The 21,004-nt window shown below is 40.4% G+C and overlaps 1 protein-coding gene across 6 annotated transcripts in view; it reads right to left on the bottom strand.

The window, feature by feature from the left end:
• samd12 (sterile alpha motif domain containing 12) overlaps positions 1-21,004 on the bottom strand; it is a 121,005-nt gene that overhangs the window by 62,015 nt on the left and 37,986 nt on the right. For 3 of the 6 annotated variants that reach the window (XR_011693922.1, XM_071500533.1, XM_071500532.1), the window contains exon 4: positions 17,313-17,453. Coding sequence is in view for 5 of the 6 variants with exons in the window: in XM_071500533.1 (XP_071356634.1) it covers positions 17,313-17,453 (141 nt within the window). In the remaining variant the exon portion in view is untranslated. Of the gene's footprint in view, positions 1-14,670; positions 14,835-17,312; positions 17,454-21,004 lie in introns of those variants that run through there. The other 3 variants (XM_071500531.1, XM_071500529.1, XM_071500530.1) reach the window with 2 other exon arrangements.

Consider the following 21,004-nt stretch of genomic DNA (forward strand, 5'->3'; position numbering starts at 1 on the left):
GGAGGGAAGCTGGTATGTCTACACAGGACGGCCTATACTATTTTAATGCCGTGTTCATTTCACACACACACACACCCATGCAGAGCTACAGAGCTAAAAGCAGTGACCGTATTTAAGTTGGAAATTACAGCTGCACTAAAGCTGTCACAGGTGGCTGTATCATTAGATGGTGGCTCATTAAAGAGTCACTGGGTATGTAAATATGAATGTGCTGCTAGATAGCTGTGTGTGCTCAGGTCTGCATCGTGTTTGTGCACGGCTGTGTTGAGTTAAATCAACATCTTTCTTGTCTTTTGACCTCTAATCTTTCTATCACCTCTCTCCTATAATCCTAGAAGGTTAATACATTGCACTGAGACACTAAGGCTTGATGTTCAAAATAGTGGCTTCTGCAAGATAGCATGAAGCAGAATACAATGCAGGAGAGGATATATATGGTGTAAACCAAGCAGCTACAGCCTTTGAGATCTTTGCATCTGAATCTGAAGAATAATAATACATATGTGCTCTTGTGCTATCAGCGCATCTCATTTTGCTTTCTTCTGTTCTTACACTTGCTATTTTGAGTGCACAAGTGTGTTGACACTGACAATTATGCCGACATGAAGTACACTATAAGAGGCCAGATGGTGCACTCATAATGGTCAAAATGTTGAGAGTGAAGCGCTGGACACTTCTGATCCTCAATGGTCACCATCTTGGCTATGTGGCGGAAGAGGAGGGACCACCAACCTATTTTCGAACTTGTGAAAGCGGTGGCTGAGATAAGCTGCAGCTGTTGCGATGGTTGCCATGATGAATACTAAACCACACAAATTCAAACTATACATGTCTAAACAAAGTGTTTGTTTTACAGTACATAAAGTACAACTGTGCTGTTGGACAGTGGCCATCGGTATGTTTATCTGTGAAGGAGCGCAAATGCTAGCTAGCTAGCTAGCTTGCTAACAGTGGTGATCGTCATTTCCGCTAAGTGCACAATGGCCGTTTTCAATCCGAGACGACACTACCAAATTGAAACTCACATACTATGCAAGTTAAGTGCAAAGTGTACACAGTGTATTACACAGAAGAATACTACAGGCAGTATTTGAAATGAGACAGTGGAGCATATTGGAATGAGTGCAGGCAACCTTTTCTTATTGAATTAAGTTTCAAATATATGCACATATACAGAGTTTACCATGCCTGCCTCCACACGCATATATTCAAGAAAGCTAACATACTCCAACAAACACACACGATTCAGACAAAGCTGCAGCACATAAATGGATCAAACATGAGAGAGGAGGGAAAAGAGGAGTATACTGTATGTCAATACTACTCTACATTGGTAGGAGCATAAATTCTTGCATGCGTCCGCTGCACTGGTTTGACACCTTAAGTCAATCATTCCAATGGAAAGTGCTTTGATTAACATCAATTTATTAGTGCATCAGATTAAGGGATGGCTGACGTCCATATGTAGCTTTTTAGGCAGATAATCCAAACATTTTCTGATATAGGTGCAGAGGACATTTTATGTACAAGAAACCCTCTTAGTGACAGTCCTCAAAGCTACAGTAAGAAAGGGAGTAAATGCAGGGTACTTATGCCCCTCCCAATCTACCACAGCCCTCTGGAGTGTATCTTACCATCTGTGCATCTCATCATTAAGTGTAACTCTGATGTAGTGCAACCATGTAAGGATTTTTATTTTCAGAATGTGCTATATGTCAGGCTTTAATGTCACGTCAGAGTTATGTAGTGTGATGCTGCGGTAAGACCGGTTTCCACATGAGGGATTATACACCTACCACTACATCACTGCTAAATACACACTGCTAATTTGCATCAGCCTGCTTGTCTGCAAAAGACCACAGGATAGCTACATCAGTCGCAGAGTAAACTTCATTATCTAATGTTTCCTAATATACTGGAATGTAGCCGCAGGTATGAACTGAGTGAAACAATAAATCAAGGAGTCAGCCAGCAGCGGGAAACACTAGGCGTCCCTCATTAGCTGCAGCAGTAGTAGCGGCTGGCAGACTGGTCCTGCATCAGGGCCAGGCCATCCTGGGGTCAGTCTGGAGGATAATCAAAAGCTATAATCTTATCAACAGTGTCCCTCAAGCACTGTGACTGGCAGGGGCAAAGGATCACTGACCAGTATCACTGTAGCACTGCACATGGAAGATATAAATAGATAGATACACTGAGGAAGAGAATGAGGGAGAATAAAAGAAAAAAAGATGAAGGGAATGAAGTAAATATGAAACAGAAAAATGGTTTCAAGAAAGCACAGTTCCTTGAGCAGCTGCTGGAGAAAAGCATTGCTCTTGTAATATTGAAACAGCGATGTAGGAGGAACAGAGGGACAAAAGCGGAGAGACAATGAAAGACATGAAACACTGACATGCAAATAGATAAAACAGACAGAAACTGTGTAAAAAAAAAAACAAGCAAGAGAAGGAGAGACAGGGAGACCAGCTTGGCATTCATAGCTGACATATGAAAGAGTGGTGGGGGTGGGGGGTGGGGAGGGTGGAAAAAGATCAATCACGTGGAATAACAAAAAGACCTTTCAACAAACTGGCTTTAATCTTCTGACAAAGCAACAAACTGCTCCTGATGTGAAACTTCTTCCTGAGGAGCAGGGGCCCCTGCCTCTAATAACTCCCCTCTGTGAACAAGCTAAATCTTTAATGGAGGGCAAGTCAGCCTAAAACTCCTCAATTGTAGCGAGCACGAAACACGTAAGAGGCATGGGAAAGTTAAAAGAAAACGCTACCTGTTCTGAAGAGAGCTTGGCAGGAAAATGCTGATAGTATGCAAGTCTGCGTCATTTCAGATATTCTGTAAACACAGCACAAACACATGCATACCTATACATGCACAGCACATACCTGTACACATGCAGGCACTCACAAGAAAAAAATGGGTACGTGCAGAGAATTATATCATGAGCTATTTACAAAAAAAAAGAAAAAGAAAAAAAGCCTCATTTATATTTCATCCCTCCGGCAACCCTTGCCTCTAAATATTTATTAAGTAATTAAAATAAAAGTTAAAAAGCCTCTGAAGCTTGAGGTCCTGTGGTGGAGTTGTGGATAAAAAGCAATGCTCAGTTACAATTAATTCTGTTTTAAACCCGAAGCGTAAACTACTGCCATTTCAAATACATTTGGGTAGTAAAGGTCTCTAAAATGAGCTTACTATCATGGGGTCAGTGAATGCTTCACTAGAAGCTAATGCTGCGACTAGAGGGCACCTTGCATGTATAAATAACCTATAAAATCAAACCAGGGAAGTCAAAACAATTTGTACTCCTATATTTAATTATAGATTTAGCTGCCTGACCTACTGACAGGTAGAGAACCTTTGAAGTCAATTAAAACTTGTATGTCCAAGAGCAACAAGACTAAGGGGGCTTTCACATCATGGACCCGTAGGCCAGCATCCAAGTACACTTGATCCCAACGCCCAGTTTGCTTGATTAGTGTGAACACTGTGTCCCATACACTGGCATGGATCAATAACCCGTGCCTGGTTCCACTTGAAAAGTCAGTCTTGAATGTGGATTAATGTGTACTCTGGTACAGTCCACAATGGAATTGGAATAATTTATAATAATTCAAGAGTATTACTTGTGTGTGGGTACAACAGAACAATGCTGCTTCTCTACACTGGGGCGAGAACATAATCAAATGTTGCGTAGTTGATGATACAAGCGTACTCCTCATCTTCTTTGTGTTTATTTGCAGATTGCAAACTATCTAGGTGCTTACCGCCACCTACTGTATTGGAGTGTGAAGATACGCAGGCGTGCTTGGGTACAGAACAACAGTACTAATGTGAAAGCTGATGGGTGGGGGATGTGAGTCGGGGGGCAATCGTAGTCAGGTGTGGTACGAAGCAACCATACCTATATATGAAAATGACTCCAATATGAAGAGTCTACAGTTATGCTACAAGCTCTGAGGCTGTACTGAGGCACAGTATGCATGTCAGTATGTAAACATACTCACAATGACAACGCTGCTATGCTCCCGTTTAGGTGATTTAATGCTTGCCATGTCTTAGTTTAGTGTATTAACATGCTAACATTTGCTAATTAGCACTATAAACACAAAGTACAGCTAACAATGATGGATGAGATGAATATCAATAGTTCTGCAGGTATTTGGCACTAGATGAATTACAATTCATCCTCTGGAGAACATGAATGTCTGCATGAATTTTCATCCATTAGTTTTCGACCGACTGACATTGCCCTCCCCAGAGCTACGCCACTGGCATGGTTAAAAATGATACAGCCTAGGTGTTATAAACTGTTAGGATAGTGGTCTAGCAGCAGAAGCCTTAGGGCTAGAATGTGTACCATGGCAGCCAAAGTAATCCATTAATACATATTTCTGTTGAGATGCCAGTGTACAAAGACGGTTTATGCCTTACCGTCAATCTTCTAAAGATAGCAGAGAGCCACGCCTTCATATATCAAAAACCCATTGGCCTACGACAACATTGTCTTTACTTATTCAATTATCTGCTCTTTCCATTTGTTAATTTTAATTTGTCACGTATATTGCTTTATATTTTGTTTCAGACCACTCTATGTGCTTTGCTGAGGGGCTAATTTTCCACCAGGGTCAATAAAATGTTGCGCATGAGTCATCCTGGACATAGTGTTATTTCTCTGTCATCTTTAATTGCCCTCATCATAACCTAACACACAGTGGGCAAAGTACTATGCAATGTGCAGAAATGGGTACCTGTGCTTTACAATAGCAAGCTCTGCTTATTTGAAAGTTCACCACCAGTTAAAAACCAATGATTAAAAAAGTGTTTGTGTAAGTTTTATACATTTCGAATTCTCCCATTTGGCACCGAGACAAGTAGACAGTCACTTTTAATTACTGATAGTTCAGGAAAAAAAAAAAAAAAAAAAGAAAGAAAAAAAATGCTGTATGAGGGAAATAGATAGGCTGACATTTTGGCAAGCAATCAAGCATAAAAAGACTAATGGCACCAATTACAACTGATGTGGGGTGGGTTGATCAGTGTCTCTTATGCAAGGCTTGCTTCTGATTTTTTATTTTTTTCCTCCAAATTGTGTTTTACAGTGAGTCACCGCCATGCATGCCGTTCCAGCGATTGTGAGAGATGAGGGTTATTAGACTGTACAAAAATACTATCAGAATAAAAGCACTCCACTGGTGCCAAGGCAATGAGCAGTTTTGCTTATAATTTTGAGGTGAAGTTGAACACAACAATGCATATTTGTTTAAGAAGACACATGGAGTAAGATACAAGTGGAGGACACAAAATAAAGGTTTCTTATTTGCTTACATGTTTCTATTTCCAGCTGGGAAATATTTAATGATAATTTTCCATGACACCTTGATCCATTTTTAACAGTAATCAGTTGACAAATGACTGTGTTCTTTTCAGATGATGCCCAATTTGCAAACACCACCTTTTTAAATACTGCGTGTCACTTCTGTGGTAATAACAATTTCAACCCAAAGTCATTAACAGCTCCCCATCAATCATGTCTGCCCCCAAAGTGAGAGATGTTACAATAATAATGGATGATCAGGTGTGGTGCTGTGCTGCTGCAAAGTACGCCGCCATAAATCCTCAATACACAAACCATGATCCCGGACTGGCGTAATATACATCATTTCCTTTTATGTACCTACTCGTTGCACCCCATTTCCCTCAAAATGTCCTTGGTATCCCTCTTCCTTTTCACTCCTGCACTCCTTTATGCTCGTCTTTATGCATCTATGGTACAGAGAGTTCTGAGGCGATTTTGTGAATAAATATTCTTTTTTACATCTGTCACTCTTGCTCCTGGCTTAGCTGCTTATTTCTGCTCGATGCTCTCATAAACAAACAATAAATAAGCACCTGAATGTTGAACTTTTAACTGTAGGCTGTACACTGTGAATATATTTGTTGAGTCATGTATTGGAAACATTTTCAGTGTAATTACAATGATTCAAATGTAATAAAAATGTCTGAACTGAATCTGATAAAGCAGAACATTGAAGTTGAATGACATTATGTATTTACACTACAGATGAACTAAAACCAGTGTGTGAGATACAGAGGGTCCCAGAGGGTTTTTGACCGATTCACATCTAGTAGCCTGAACAGAGGACCTTAAAATTTAATTTTTTTCTCAAAACAAATTTGAAAGCTAACTGTTTCTATTTTGTCTACTGTAAAGTTTATATGTATGGTGAAATGTGTAGAATAAATATGCAAAATAAAAGTCCTTATTGATCAAGAGGACTTCAGTTAAGAGATAATTTCAGAAAAGGTTTACATTTGTTTTCACATATTTCTTGAAGTTGTATGGAGGTGTTATATAATTGTAATTCAAGGATTTAAACTCTAACTGGCCTGAAACTTTCAACTTTGAGGATTTGGAACATATTAACAGATTATGGTCTCTGTGCTCATAATGCATTAACTGATTGGTGTACCACCATGTTACCTCAAAACTACACAATGATTGACCTGGCAAAGCACAACTTCTTCTCCTCTCCATTAAACGTATGTACAGTAAATCTGGTGCCAGTGCTCGGGCATGTTTATGGGCTAATGGCTAGTCTCAGAGTACAGTAAGTGTCCTATGGCTATTGATCCAGGTTGGTAAGATCGTGAGCGAGTGCTGGGAAGTTGAAGGCGTGCGCTCAGGAGTCTGGTCTTTCTGTGCTGTCTGGGCTCCTGGATGTCCGGAGGTGGTCAGGGAGGATGCAGGGAGCAGCAGACTGACTGGAACCAGCCGTGCTGCCCAGCGACCGATACAATGACTTTTTAATGGCTTCTCATTTCACTATAAACTAATGAATGCGGCTCTGCGCAGTGAAACCTAACCCGCCACTTCTGGTTTAAAAAGGCATAAAAGAGCAAACAACTGAGCGCTTGGGTTTCATCGACCAGCGGGGTCATTTTTGTTATATAGAGTTCAGCTTGTGATTTCACACCAACATACCATTTACAGAGTTCACTTCTGCAAGTATCATGAACTCCATTAAGTTTACATGACTGTCGGCATCCAGACTCTGCTGAGACTTGGCCTTTGTAGAACAAGATCACATCTATACAAATAGTATATTGACGGCTAAGCTCTCTGCCAATTTCCCTTTACAACCGTCACATTATAGGGCACAAGCTACAGTAATGCCTCAAACCCTACTGGACATCTGGTAGCCAAGGACTCTCCGGAGACTCTGGCAAAAGAGCAGAACATCTCATGTGGTGTCAGTGGACCTGTCAAAGCAATCTGTTTTTCCTCTGCCATGGGTCAGAGGCCAGAACACTGAGTGTACATGCACACACACACACAACAATGTGTCACGTATGACAGGAGTGCCTCAGGCTATCCCACCTGTGCACCTTCTCTATTTCTTCCTCTGCCTCTCTGTTCATCTTTCTTGATTATCTCTCTTTATTCCTTTCTATTTTTCTCCCCGTGTTCCGTTTCCTCACATCGTTTCTGAATTCTGCCGGTGCCCTCTTTCCTTCAGCTTCATTAAGAGATCTGCACATGTTGTTCATACTCGGCTGCGTCCTGCTCTCGTGTCCTTGAGAGCCAGAGTTGGAGGTGGGAGTGGGTTTGTTGTATTCGCGCACCCTTTGCTTCTCCCTGGGTAAAAGTAGATGAAATGTGCTTCGCCTAACCTTGACGCTGCTCAACTCCCTCTCTGCTCTTTTTCCCGCAGAAAAAAAGAAAATGGCCGACACTTGCAGTCCAGTGTGAAGCGTTTGGAGTGAGGCAAAAGTCTGTAATTGGGGGCCCTGAGCGGGGAGTCTTCACTCCATGTCAAGGAGAATTATAGCTTGCGGTTATAAAAAAAAGTCTTTTTTTGTTGGGGGATGGAGAGGGAGGGGGCGGCAGTTTCAATTCATTCCTTAATGAAAGGAGCTTTTGCTTTCACAACTGGGGATCTAATTACTCTCTGTATCTCATAACATTATTACCATCTGAGGTACGTAGCTATATTGTGGATGTCTGCGTTTAGGCTTTGAGACCCTCAGAGACCCACGGCGTTAATGAGCAAGGTTAGGGCAAACCATGTCATCTGAGCAGTGAAGCCATTTGCTCCTAAATGACATTTCCTTTGTGGGTATGAGCCCATATTAGTTCCTAATGTGGAGTGTCACCCTAAGCATCCACACTGAAATTCATATTCTAAGAAGAATATAAATGAAACTGAGAGACTTTATTAAGTGTGATATTACCATACACCTTCTATGTCTATACGGATAAGGGAAAAAAACATTATTCAGTTTGTCAGACAGAGGTATTCACTTTGTCTTCACCTTAATCACATCTTTCAGACACTGAGCCATAGATGGAGTCTCTGAGGGAGGAATCTCACTGACAGGAAATTATGAAAAAGAATTAATCTGACCTTTGCTTGCAGCAAGAAAAAGAGAGGGAGAGAAAGAAAGGGAGGAGACAGAGGGGAGGGTGGATAGATGGAGTCAAGGGAGGCTTAAGGAGGAAGTGCCACCACAGAGGGCAGGATCCTGAGGAGAGAACTCGGATAATGAGAGCTCTCAGCTCCCCACACACTGGAGCAAGAGATGTGACTCACTGAAAAGCCCAAAGGAAGGACAGTCGTCACCCCGAGCTCCTTAAGTCTTCAGAGGGAACAGATTCAATAAAGACTTCAGAGTAACGATAGTCAATTCACTCAATATGGCATTCCTTCACTGAAAAACCTTGGCCATGTTGACTCTGCATGGAGAAAGTGAATGAATTCAGTTCTTTTGTTTGATTAAGGGACATCTCAGATACAGTGTGTGTTATAAGTTTTAATTCCCACTTTTTACCAGGCTGACTCACAAACTGATTAGTTTTTCTCATCGTCAGTGAACATTTCAAAAGCTCTGGTCCTATGACCATGAACATGATTGCTTATTTATTCTTTCGTGGTGTAATTAAGTCAGAAATGTTGGCGACATGCTTTGACTTGGGGTAAAACTTCAGTAAGCCACTTAGAGTAAAGGATTTCCTCCCATGTGATTTTGTGTATATGATGTTACTGTAAACTCACCAACAACCCCTCAGATTTCTCCGAGTAGCTACAGTTTTGTTTTGTAATAATATTGATTCTAGGTATTTTCTAGATGAACATACTGTAAATATGAATGAGTTGTCATGAATCTTTACTATTTGTGTCAAACATTTCTTCATTTTTCAATAGCTCTGAAAATGTGCAATACATCTGTATTCTGAATGAGAGACTTTTGAGAGTCAGATATATGCAAGCAGCACAAAATACATAGGTTTTTGCTCTGGAAGTTTAAGCATTAACTGCAAATGGGTTCTGATGGGAAAGGTTTTCACTTCTATTAAAGGCCACATGCAGAAATGCAAATAAAGTGGATAAATTGGATACAAACCAGGTACCTGCCAATACTGCTGCCCTTGCCAATAGTCTGGCTTAAAACCAGATCTCCAAGCCCTTATTCCAAATCTAACTTTCAAATGATGTTTGTGTGTTTGGCTTAAATCTAACCTCTAAGCAGTTCTTGAGTACAAACACAAAAACTGGATGTAAGTCACGTCTACAGAGCAACTTAACAGAAGCTGAAAATCTTGTTTTTGAGGACCTCCCATGGTCTAACTGTTGGTTGTTGCAGTGATGAGGAAATTTTTGTGTTTAGTCCGGCTTTAAGACCTGGAGCCATAGTGTTGTTAGCTCGCCAAAGTATAAGTATAGTTTGAGTTTAGTTTGGGAATAAAAAAAGGGTTAAAAGTTGGGCTAAAAGGGCAAGCCTAACCCTTTTAGCATACCTGGTGAGATGCTTCAACAAATCCTGCACATGCTCACAGGGTGTCTTCCTACTTCTGAGGCAAGCTAACAGTGTACTCTCTCCAAGCCTGTTAGCATTTAAAGCTATTGATTTGGCTGCTTGTTATCCCACAATCATTGGACTGTAAAATGAAGTGTTAATCTCCTACCTGGGGAAAACGTGGAAACCATGAGTGTGCAATTCTGGTCTTTATATGTGCTTAGCTCAGTAAAGTTTCCCCAGTCAGTCAAGATCTTCACGTCAGCAAACTTTACATGTTGAACTAGTTAAAAGCCACAGAGGACATCCTGCTCAGTGAAGATCTCTGACTGAAAGAGATTTCCTCCATGAAGCAATGAAGCAGGGAGAGATAATTCATTAAGGTGCCTGGAGCAAGGGAACCAAGGTCTACTAAAGCGCAACGGGAAAGCTTCCCTCATTTACTGCCCTGGGGCCACAAGTTGTCTACAAAAGCTGTCACTGAACTTTTTCACTCTGGGACTATAAGAAATTAAGACTATTGCGTCTGAGATTTAGGCTCAGAGAAGTGGCAGCAGATCTTGTTATCTAGAAGGACATTTTAAATTCAGAATCACACCTACACAAATCGTTGATTGAATTTCAAATCTCCCTTCATATATTGAGTGGCCACAGGCTGCATAAATCTACGTGAAAAGGACCTCTTTAATGCAAACATAGTACCACACGATGTAGAAAGCAAATAAACTTCTCACCAACTTATAACAAATGTTCTAATTCTGGTGGACAATAACATGCACAAATGGACAAATTGAAGTGAAGTGAAACTGTGAAGCATCTATGTCTAATTTCTTTCAAAGTTGTCTTCATCTTCTCTTTTAAATGAGACTCTGTTACAGCAAATGAAGCATAAACAGCGAGCGTGTGTCTACATCCACAGATTAGCACTATGTACTCAGAAAACCACTTTCATACAGCTCTGTCAGCTGTGTAATTCAAGTTTCTTTTAAGAGTGATGATTTCACAAGCCAGTAATAGCATATTTACTGGCATAGGGGCTGTTATTGAAAATTCTGAAATGGTTATAAGCATGAAATTGAATACAGAAGAAGAGTTTTTTTTTTTGTTTTTTTTTTTTGAGGAGGGGGTAATCGTGACGGCTTAAAGGCTTCCAATCTTTGTATTGGAGTTAATTCAGAGAGATCCAGTGCAGTCACTAGAGGCTTTTACACACAACTATCTGAAAGGTTAAATGCCATTATCAAGAAAACAACCTGCTTAATCACAACAATCTCATTCCCAGTTTTCCATTGTGTTGGGCTATGACTTTTTAAGATGTCAGAGGGGTTAATATGAAGCCATTACTCACTTTAATTTGCTGGATGAGAGATAGATGTTTTTCTTTTTCACCCTGCCGTCCACATTTTGTCTCAGGTGCAGACAGAGCTTGGTTTGTTTCTATGGATACAATTATTAAGACTAAATATAAACTGTACAACAAGCTTCTCTGTCTGCCTTAAAGACAAAGACATTTACAAGAAAAACACTGAATTGAGGAGCTGTCAGTCCAACTAAATCTCTACCATGCTTTAAATCACCTCATGAAACTCTGCTTTATTGGTTTTCTTTTATGTACTTTTCATATTTTACTTTTTTTAATGTGTTGACATTTTATAAAAGCTTTTGTTCTCTGTTGATTTTATCTTTTGTTTTCATTTCCTCTCGGCTGAAGCAGTCAGTCAGAACTGTACTTGACAAATGCTCTCCAACAGACAAAAAAACAAGGTTTCATTTTTTTAATCATATGATGTATAGAGATTTTCCATACTGGTGTCAAATGAGAACCGTACAATTCCAATTTTGCTGAATGTCATATTTTAAGAAGGTGTAGGAGGAAATCTGACTTCTTCGATGTCAGTTAGATATATGCATGGTAATGAAGCAGAATGCAAAGGTACTTTTTTTGCATTTCATCGGAAATTGGAAAGTTGAGGATGTAAAGACACATTTCACCACTGCAGAGAGAACAGATTTATATTTGACTCCATTTAGGAGAAAAAGTGTTTGCACCTGACAGCAATGACATTTATATATGTATGAATCCAATGGAGTGAATAAAAAAAAGCCTCAAATCAATGTATGTGTGCATGAAAATGAAGTATGAATATATTGCAGCTGTAGTTCAGATAATGAATAGTAATATGCATCTAACCAACCTGGCCTTAGGGATACTTTCAGTTTATTTTCATTAGACCAAAGCTTATTCTTCTTCTTCTTTTTCGCCATGTCAAGCCTCTTAACCTTTGTCAACCTATGTTCTTGTAAATCCTTAATAATTAAAGAAATTTGTAATTTGCCTTTATTGCGTCATGTGCAATTACTGTCCACACATATGTAATCACATACAATTCTGCCCTTAAAGGGTCAAAATGCCTCACACAAGTGGTGGTCAGATTGTCAAGCAGCATCTGAAACATCCTTCTCCCACAGCTTCCCGACTTTACAACTAGGTGGAGCCGTGTCCGACAGTTGTTGTAATTCCCTACAACCGACAATCCAAAAAAGAACTCCCACTTTATCCGGAGCTGAGAAAGTATACAGGATTTATGTCGTGTAATCTAAACCCGGCATTAGACCATACTTGCTCCTGAGGAGTCCAAAGAGCTTCTATCAGGCTGCACACTTGACACTCTGAGGCCGTTGTTGGGTATCACTTTCTATTTGGAGTGCCTCATTCTGTCTCTGTTGACTGTAAGCAACGAGTCTCCACTCTCCACCGTCCCCGTGGCAAAGAGAGAGAGAGGGGGGAAATCTAATTATTTCCCTCCCATAGCCCAGCAAGCCTTAAAGGTTAATCACTGTCCGTCTAGCTAATTCTGTCTGGGTGCACTGCAGTAATTACAACACCTCGCTCTCTCTCGCCTTTTTCTCTATTGTGTACCTTACTCGCTCCAGTGCTCTCCTCTGCGACCTCTCTCTTTATAGATAGTGGATGTCTCTCTCTCTCTCTCCCTCTCTCTCCCTCCCTCCCTCCCTCTATCTTTCTATAAAGATGGTGGTCCTCTCTTGGTGATCTTTTCTATCTAACAGTCCTAATTTTAAAGTAGTGTCGGGGGCCTTTACTTTAACTGCAGGAGGCACCATGTCTTTATTTCAAACAGGCTTACAGAGAGGAAACTGAATTGCCTCTGTGTTCATGTTTGCTGGTTTCTTGTTGGTAGGGTTGTGAAATTTCACTTTGTTTTTCCCTTACAACCACTTTTCTATTCCCCGTCATTTTTCGGTTGCCATTTTCCATGGAGCTAGGTGGCTACCCAGCTTTGAAGGAGGACAACATCACCGTTCTTTATCCCGTCTTTGAAGCTGTGAACTGATCCGATCGACTGTTTCTATCAACTGGTGCTGTCAGCGAGCACCACGTCAGACCTGTATTAATCCTCAGACGAACCGGACACGTGCAGTAATTCAGAGGGGTGTTTATCTGCTGTCATGCTAAATATAAGATAGTCTACACTTCCATATCACTTAAATATCATATCAGTGAAACAGCACAGTCATGTCACATTCGCCATTTTGCTGCTCTGAGTTTGACATTCGAACAGAAATACTCCTGTAACTCACCACCACTCAATGCTTTTCACTTGGCCTTTTTTATTTAAGATATTGATAAATACACATATATAGATAATCTACATATAGATACTTCATAGACATAGAGTTGTATTTGTCTTCCATCAGATCTCAGAGGGAGGGTTTTCATTTTCTCACCTCCTCTCTTTCTCACACCCCTCACTCTCCCTTTTCTCTATCTTATCACCACCTCTCTCTCCTTCCTTTTCTTTCCCGTCCTACCTTCTTGTCACCTAATGTCTCCCTCTCTCCATACTCTTCTCACCATTCCTCCTCCACCTTTCTTTTTTCTCTCTCTTCATCATCTCATCACCACTCACCGCCACCTTCTCACTTCATTTATCTCTCTCTCTTTCTCTCTCTCTCTCTCGACATGCTACTGGTTACAGCTGTATTCACCTATAGCAGCAGCTCGAGGAAGTGCGCCCTGGGCCTAGAAATACTCCACTACGTCTTCACCTTCCAATGTTTTCTCTTCCTGCCAAAAGCATCTCCAGAAGCGACAGCTTAGGAGACTTAAAATACTTCTGTTTCCTTCTCCTCCCTATCTAATTATACCACCTCTCACCATTCACATGCATTCATTTCAGAAATACTGTAGCTGGCAAATACAAGAAATTATAAACAATGGTTGTGATGATGCATAAAACCAATATCAAATAGAAATTATATATTTCTATCAGTGTATGTTAATTATTCCAAGAACCTCACTTATCTCAATTTGATATTTACTTCCTGTGGTGATTCTTATCAGTTTATACATAATTCATCAGATGCAAAATATGTGCACCAAACTTTTCTCAATATAGACAAAAAGATGTCTACATTTCTTCTCATCTACTTCTTTCTCTAAACTCTCTTCTTTTTCTTACATCCACTATATTTAAGTGGTTTCCGTCCCTCTGTCCTTCCTCCCTGAGGCCCAGAGAGGCTCCACTAACAGGCTGTGTCCTGCTGAGGCTGGTGGGCTGTCGCTTCCCATATCATCAATACGGAGAGGAGAGGAGAGGAGAGGAGAGGAGAGGAGAGGAGAGGAGAGGAGAGGAGAAAAGGAGAGGAGAGGACAGGAGAGAACGAGAGGAGAGGAAAGGAAAGGAGAGAAGTGGAGAGGAGCTGAGAGGAGAAATGTGGAAGATGTGACAAAAGCATGAGGAAGAAAGGGGATGGGAGGCTAAGAGTAGCCCTTAGCGAAGTGTCATCCCTCAGCTAAACTCTCTGCCTTGCACTCTCTCTTTTACACTTACTAGGAGACCAAAACAGCAGTGGGTGATAGAAGCTGCTTTATTACACTCCAAACGTTTTCCAAGAATTTCAAGGAGTGACAACAAGTCCTAGACTTTAGTTCCTCGCCCCTTGCGGCAAAGCCCTGTTTGAGAGTCTGTGGACAGACGGGTGCTGCTGGTGGTGGTGATGGAGGAGGGCAGCTGCTGGAATAGATGAGAAAGAGAAAAGGAAAGCTGGGAATGACGGTGTGAGGTGAAAGCCATGCAGGCAGAAGATGGAAAATAACAGCGCCCTGTTGGTGTTATGAAACAAGATGATGCATTGTGCAAAAGTGAGAAGTGCATTGTGTAGAAAGCAAAGAAATGAGGTTAAAGTGAGAAACTGCAGAGTGCCAGAGTACATGGGAAAAGCTAATAAAGTGTGTGTGTGTGTGTGTGTGTGTGTGTGTGTGTGTGTGTGTGTGTGTGTGTGTGTGTGTGTGTGTGTGTGTGTGAAATCTAAATTCTGTAAATTACATAGAGCATTGTGAATAGTGGAAAGCTGAATGTACCTGGAGCACATTCATACACACGTGTCTTTGGTCAAAGGTCAAATTAAATAAACAGTAGGTTCAGTTTTCTATTATTATGGTTTGAATTTATACTTAGCTACTGCACTTGACTGTAATAAGCACATTTATTTTTAGATGCCACTGAAAATGATAAATGTATAAATTAAGTCAAATTGGCACAAGTTGCATTATGGTTCAGAATCATTCTGTACATTCTTCATATTCTTGAAATATTATACTTATACTTTGTTTGTAAGAAATCATATTTATTAGGTGTAACAGATCTTTATCGATTACCGTCTACCCACCTATTACTTACATCTAGAGTACGTGAACCTGAGTGAATTATGAAGACTGTGTTGAAAATCCACTCTCGTTATTGGACAGATGTTATTAGTACAATAGATGGTGGTTTCAACAGGTAGCCTAATACTTTCTAAGCTCATTAGCTGGAGAGACATATCTTAATGATGAATCGTGAATTCAGAGAACTTGACAGTATTTCAGTGCAGATCCTTCTCCCAAGCATGGTAAACTATTAAGGTATTTGTTCTTCTGTCAGTGCATGATTATCCTCATGCATGCGTTAGATGAATTAACACATATGGTTGAGCTAAGTGCCTTGCATACAGTAGGTTGATTCTATGGACTCTACAGTTGTCCGAAAATATGAAGTGAAACTTCACCTGCAGCTTATCGCTGCCCAACCTGTGCAGGTAAGCAAAGCTGTCAATCTTAAAAGTAGCCTCGGGAGTCTTTTTGGCTAGTAGTTACAGTATGGTGAAATGTTTTGCATGAGGATGCACGCGCGCGCACACACACACACACACACACACACACACACACACACACACACACACACACGACACCACAGGCTACACAGTGCTGGTTTCACACTATTCCACTGTTATTACAAGCATTGTTGCAATGAACCAGCAAAGGCGAGGATGAAAAATACATATGTGAATAATGTTCTGTGAAAGAAAAATATATTCAGCATGCATATTAGAGCTCCCACAATGCATTCTTGTAGCCTCAATAACAGTGCATATAAACATAACTTTAAAATAAATAGATAAATACATAACAGCTTCCCTTTATGCAGCAGTCACACAAAAATGGCATTTGCTCATTCACACAAGGTACATGAGGCTGGATGTTTGGTGACCGCTGGTAGAGCTAGCTGGTGAAATGCTGTAGCCAGTGAGCTAACCATCAACTTGCTAGGCAAGCTGGCGCTAATCAGTCACAATAGCTCCTGAAGAATCTCTCTGTTTTCTCTCCATAGTACTGTTTACTTCTACCTGGCATTTTGTTTACTCTGGCACACCATGTCATTCAATAAAAGGTTATCAGTGAAGAAAAGCTAACAAGCTTGTTAATGCTCTGTTAGCACGCTCATCAGCTTTATAGCATAGCTCAGTTCACAAGTTCAAAATTTTTTTTTTCAAAAGAAACCATTGCTCTTTTGTGGGACAGCATTTACTCCAACAGAGGAGCTTAAATAAAAGTTCATGCAGGTGCAACACAGTGACTAAGCCACGATAGCTCCCTCTATTTTGAACTCTCCAACTTTCTGTCCCCTCACTGTGAAAACGGTGGCGTAACAGTCAATGGCGCAAATTTACGTGTCATAGTTCACCAGTCAGACACTACGTGTAACATTCACACGTATTCTTTTCTTGAGTGAACCCATAAGAATAAATAAATTTACCAGGACTTAAAACTGCATCAATTAATTATGGAATCTAACATGATAGCTCTATATGACATTGAGAAGAAAATGTGGCCTTCGGCATCGAGAAGTCATCATGTTTACCAGGCTGAGGGCTTTAAAACATGCAGTGATGGCCATGACTACAGATGGCATGTGCATAAATACTTGACAGTAAATGATTTGAATATTTATCAGAATGTGAGATGTCAGTCTCCTTGTGAATAATCTTTACCCGGGAGAGACACAGATACAGTATGTGCTCTGAAAACCTGGACTGTTGTGAAACTTGTTTGAGCAAATTATATGCTAGACGTGATTCACAGTATTAGGGTGAAATGTGAACAGAATGTGTGTGTATATATACAGTATATATGTATTTCATGCTGGCCGAAGCTTCAGAGTTGAAAAGTCTACCTTGTGTGAGAAGCTGAAGGGTCCTGACTTCCTCCCGGACACGAAGCTGCAGGACCTGCTGCAGGATGTGCTGCCTCTGGGCTTCCTGCATGATGCCCATTCTTTCCAGCTTTCTGTCTGTCAATCTCATCAGAGCCCGCCCTGCATGGAAAAAAAGCAAAATAAAAAAATAAAAAACAGGGTTGAAGGTTAGAGGACAGACAGAGCTTGAAACCAGTGGGATTTCAGCATGCACTGTTGGGCACACACTAAAAGGGTACAGATGAAGCATTTATGTCAGTGGAAGAGCAGAGTGAGGAAACACACATCCAAACAAAAAGTCAGAAGATTAAAGTTGGATAAGTTGTGCATTGCATGTTGGTAACAAAGAGTGAAATCCTGAAGCTTTTCCAGGCTGCAGCATTGTTTCTGACATAAAATCAAACTGTTTTACGTCAGTCCCTCTTATGTGATCACCATTTACTCTGAAGCTTCTATTAAACTAAGCACAGCTCAATGTGAAGCATACCATCCTAAAAACACAGCATGTTTCACAGGAATATCAGTGCTCTACATTCCTTGAGGAAATTCCCTCACAGTTCTTTCCTTAATTGCAAATCCTTGTGTAAAATCCATAATTTAATCATTCAATCAGTTTCTATGAAGGGGATTTGGGCTGCTGATAAAACACGAGTAGAGTATGGTGTAATTATTAACGCTTGTTATGAGTGCCTTTGTAACGTGGGATGTAAGCAGATAGGATGATAATTCAGGGTAATTACAAGGCATTTGGTTGAACCCCAGCAGCTCCTTTTGCTCCTTTGCCCTGATGGCTGCCTGGGCAGAATCAGGCTCTGATTGGCCGACAGCCGCGGCAGCCTGTCACATTCTTCTCCCTCCATTTTTCCTCCTTTTTAAATCTCATCTGTGTCTGTTTACTGTTGTATCATTAAAATGAACAAATATGAATCTTCATTCATTACTGATGCGAGACTGAAATTGGATTTACATACATTAAATGGGAGTTCTTATTTAATGCCTCTTTTAAAAACAACAACAGAGAGAGAGGCAGACTAGATAATTTCATGTCTCTTCACTTGTTTGGATGATCTATTTTAAATTGTTAGGAAATGCAGAGCTCCACACTACCACTTTGCTACCACAGCACAAAAGGGAGTAGTTGGGGAAGCTAAGTACCCTTAAGTGCTAGTGTTATAACGTTGACTGTGTTAGGCCAGTTTTCTCCTGCCTTAACAAAAGAAGCTCTTTGCTTGGTGATATGGCCAGATGGGGGTAAAATGCCAAACATAGTTAAGATGCTTCAATGCAAAATGGCGCTCAAAGTACGCATGAACACTTGGGAGCTAAGTAGGTTCATAAAGCCTCAGAAGTGAGGGGGGCATATTAAATGGGAAGAAGGAAAGGAAAAAGATCAGTGAGGTGGAAAGAGAAAGTGGACTGATGAATCAAAGGCAGGCCAGAGGGCGGAAAGTTGGGAAGAAGAGGGGGGACATACAGAATTGACAGAAGAAAACCGACGTGCACATAAAGCATGCTGTCATGAGTCTATTAATATTGACCAACCATCACTTGGCACCTCAGTGTGCAACCAAAGATAGATCGGCATGGAAACAGAGGTTCACTCTTTCTCTGCTTTAGTGATGTCTATCTTAAATACCAGCAGATACAAGAGATAGAACACAGCTTTCTAACCAGGAGATACAAAGATGACTCACACAGCATCCTTCCTAACGTATCACAAACAACAACAACAACAAAACTTTTGGGATTATTTATTGAGATGTTCACATGTTGACAGAGAGAGATTGTTTCTTTCAATCCTTATCTTTTGTTGACACTGGCTTTAATGATAATTGAAAGGACAACCAATCTGTTTTCCTTCAGATATTTGTTTTCCTCTTCTTTTTTTTCTTCTGACCTTATTAAAACCCAGTATGTGGTAAAATCTCCCTGAACAGTGCACTGATGAGGTGATAAAGTGGTGATGTTAGTGGTGTTAAGGCCATCTCCGTCACCTTTAGTTTTTACCGTGCGCTTACATAAATTAACCTCACTCTCTCTACCAAACGCTTGACGGCCTCTTTTCACCCTCTAACACGCGGCAGTAAAGGACACTGCTCTTTGTAGAAAAGCTGTAAATACAATATTAAAGTATCATATGATTGTATATAAATATGATGTGTGTCTCTCTTAATTGGAATTAGTGTATTAATAATATTTAATACTTAACACTTTCATTTAATGTGTTATTTCTGAAACTGTGAATGACTTTATAGCCAACAAAGGGATGACTGACAAATAAATGAACAGTATATTCGAATCTAAATCAACTTATTTACATATTACTTGGGATTTGGAAGGGGCAGTGCTTTGTATAAAGTACTGTCAACACCAATGACACATGTAAAGCATATGAAAATCTTTGTTAATTTAACCATGATTTACAGCTGGTGTCTCTGAGACACCAGAAAAATAAATAATGTGTCATTTTCTGTACAAACTGAAACATGTCATTAGCTCGGTGTAAAAATCCTGTGTTTGTTTTGACTCATGTACTCTCTGACTTCACAAGTTAGTCACTCCATGACACAAAATCAACTCAAATCAAATCATGGACTAATGTGTTGCTGTGAGGAACACAACACTGAATGTGCAGGAGCTGCTGATGGCACATTTTGAAAAAATGAACCAAAAATAATTTCCAGTGGGAACGGCTACTAACACTGGCAAGTTCAGCTAACTATCGTCCACTTTCCAAGTTGAAGCCAGCTAGCCCAGCTTCCAGACTTCCACTTTCTGAGAGGAACACAACCTCACAACACAAAAGGTCCTTCTGAATGTTGAATGTTGTAACAGAAGACTTAAATAACTAAACATAAATAATATAATAACCAAAGCTATGTGGGCTAGTCTATCAACATTTCTAGGCTATGCAGGGCTAAAACATACAACAGTGGGTTGACAACCAGTGTGTCTCCAAACAATCCTCCCTAAACTGTCAGTCAAACACCCAACACCCCGCCAGAGGCCTAAAGCTTAGCTGTTCCCACAAACACATCCAAAGGCAGCTGTATCCTGATTTTAAAAAAATGGAGAATTCAAATGTGAAATGGACTTTTAAAGGGGCCATTTGTAAGTTTTTCTCTGCCGCTTTCCACTGCTAGTGGTGAGTAAAGGGATGAAGTTTGATCCTAACTTGCAACCTTTCTTCTGGTTTTTTAAACTGGTAAGTAAACAGCTGTTAATGCTAACATTAACTATGTAGCAATAGCAAAATTGCAAGTAGCTCTTTTAAATATATAAAAGTATAAAATAGTATAAAAGAACATTCAACTATAATAAAAGTAAAGTGTAAAGGTGATAAAACAGTGTTAGGTATTTAAAGAGTCTCCAGGACCCCTAACAGAGCATTAGGGTTTATAAAACCTTCCAGTAGTGATTAAGAATTGGTCATGAACAGCATTTAGCATGAATGTTTAATTCACTAAAGTTGCCATTGAGATTTTAATAAATCAGGCCTGATATCTGACTCCAAACAAACTGCCAGTTCTCGGCGGTGGGTGCCTACGTGCCGCTCCTTCCGCTCGGTGAGGCAGTATCAGCAGGGTGGAACAGCTTCTGTAAGGAGTCCAAGCTCTCACTCTCTTGCCCTGCAGTTCTGAGTCATTGGCATCGACAGTCCCACCAAGCCT

The sequence above is a fragment of the Trachinotus anak genome, unplaced genomic scaffold (assembly GCF_046630095.1).
Source record: "Trachinotus anak isolate AG129_WGS33_773 ecotype Australia unplaced genomic scaffold, CSIRO_AGI_Tana_v1 ptg000016l, whole genome shotgun sequence".
Classification (NCBI taxonomy): domain Eukaryota; kingdom Metazoa; phylum Chordata; class Actinopteri; order Carangiformes; family Carangidae; genus Trachinotus; species Trachinotus anak.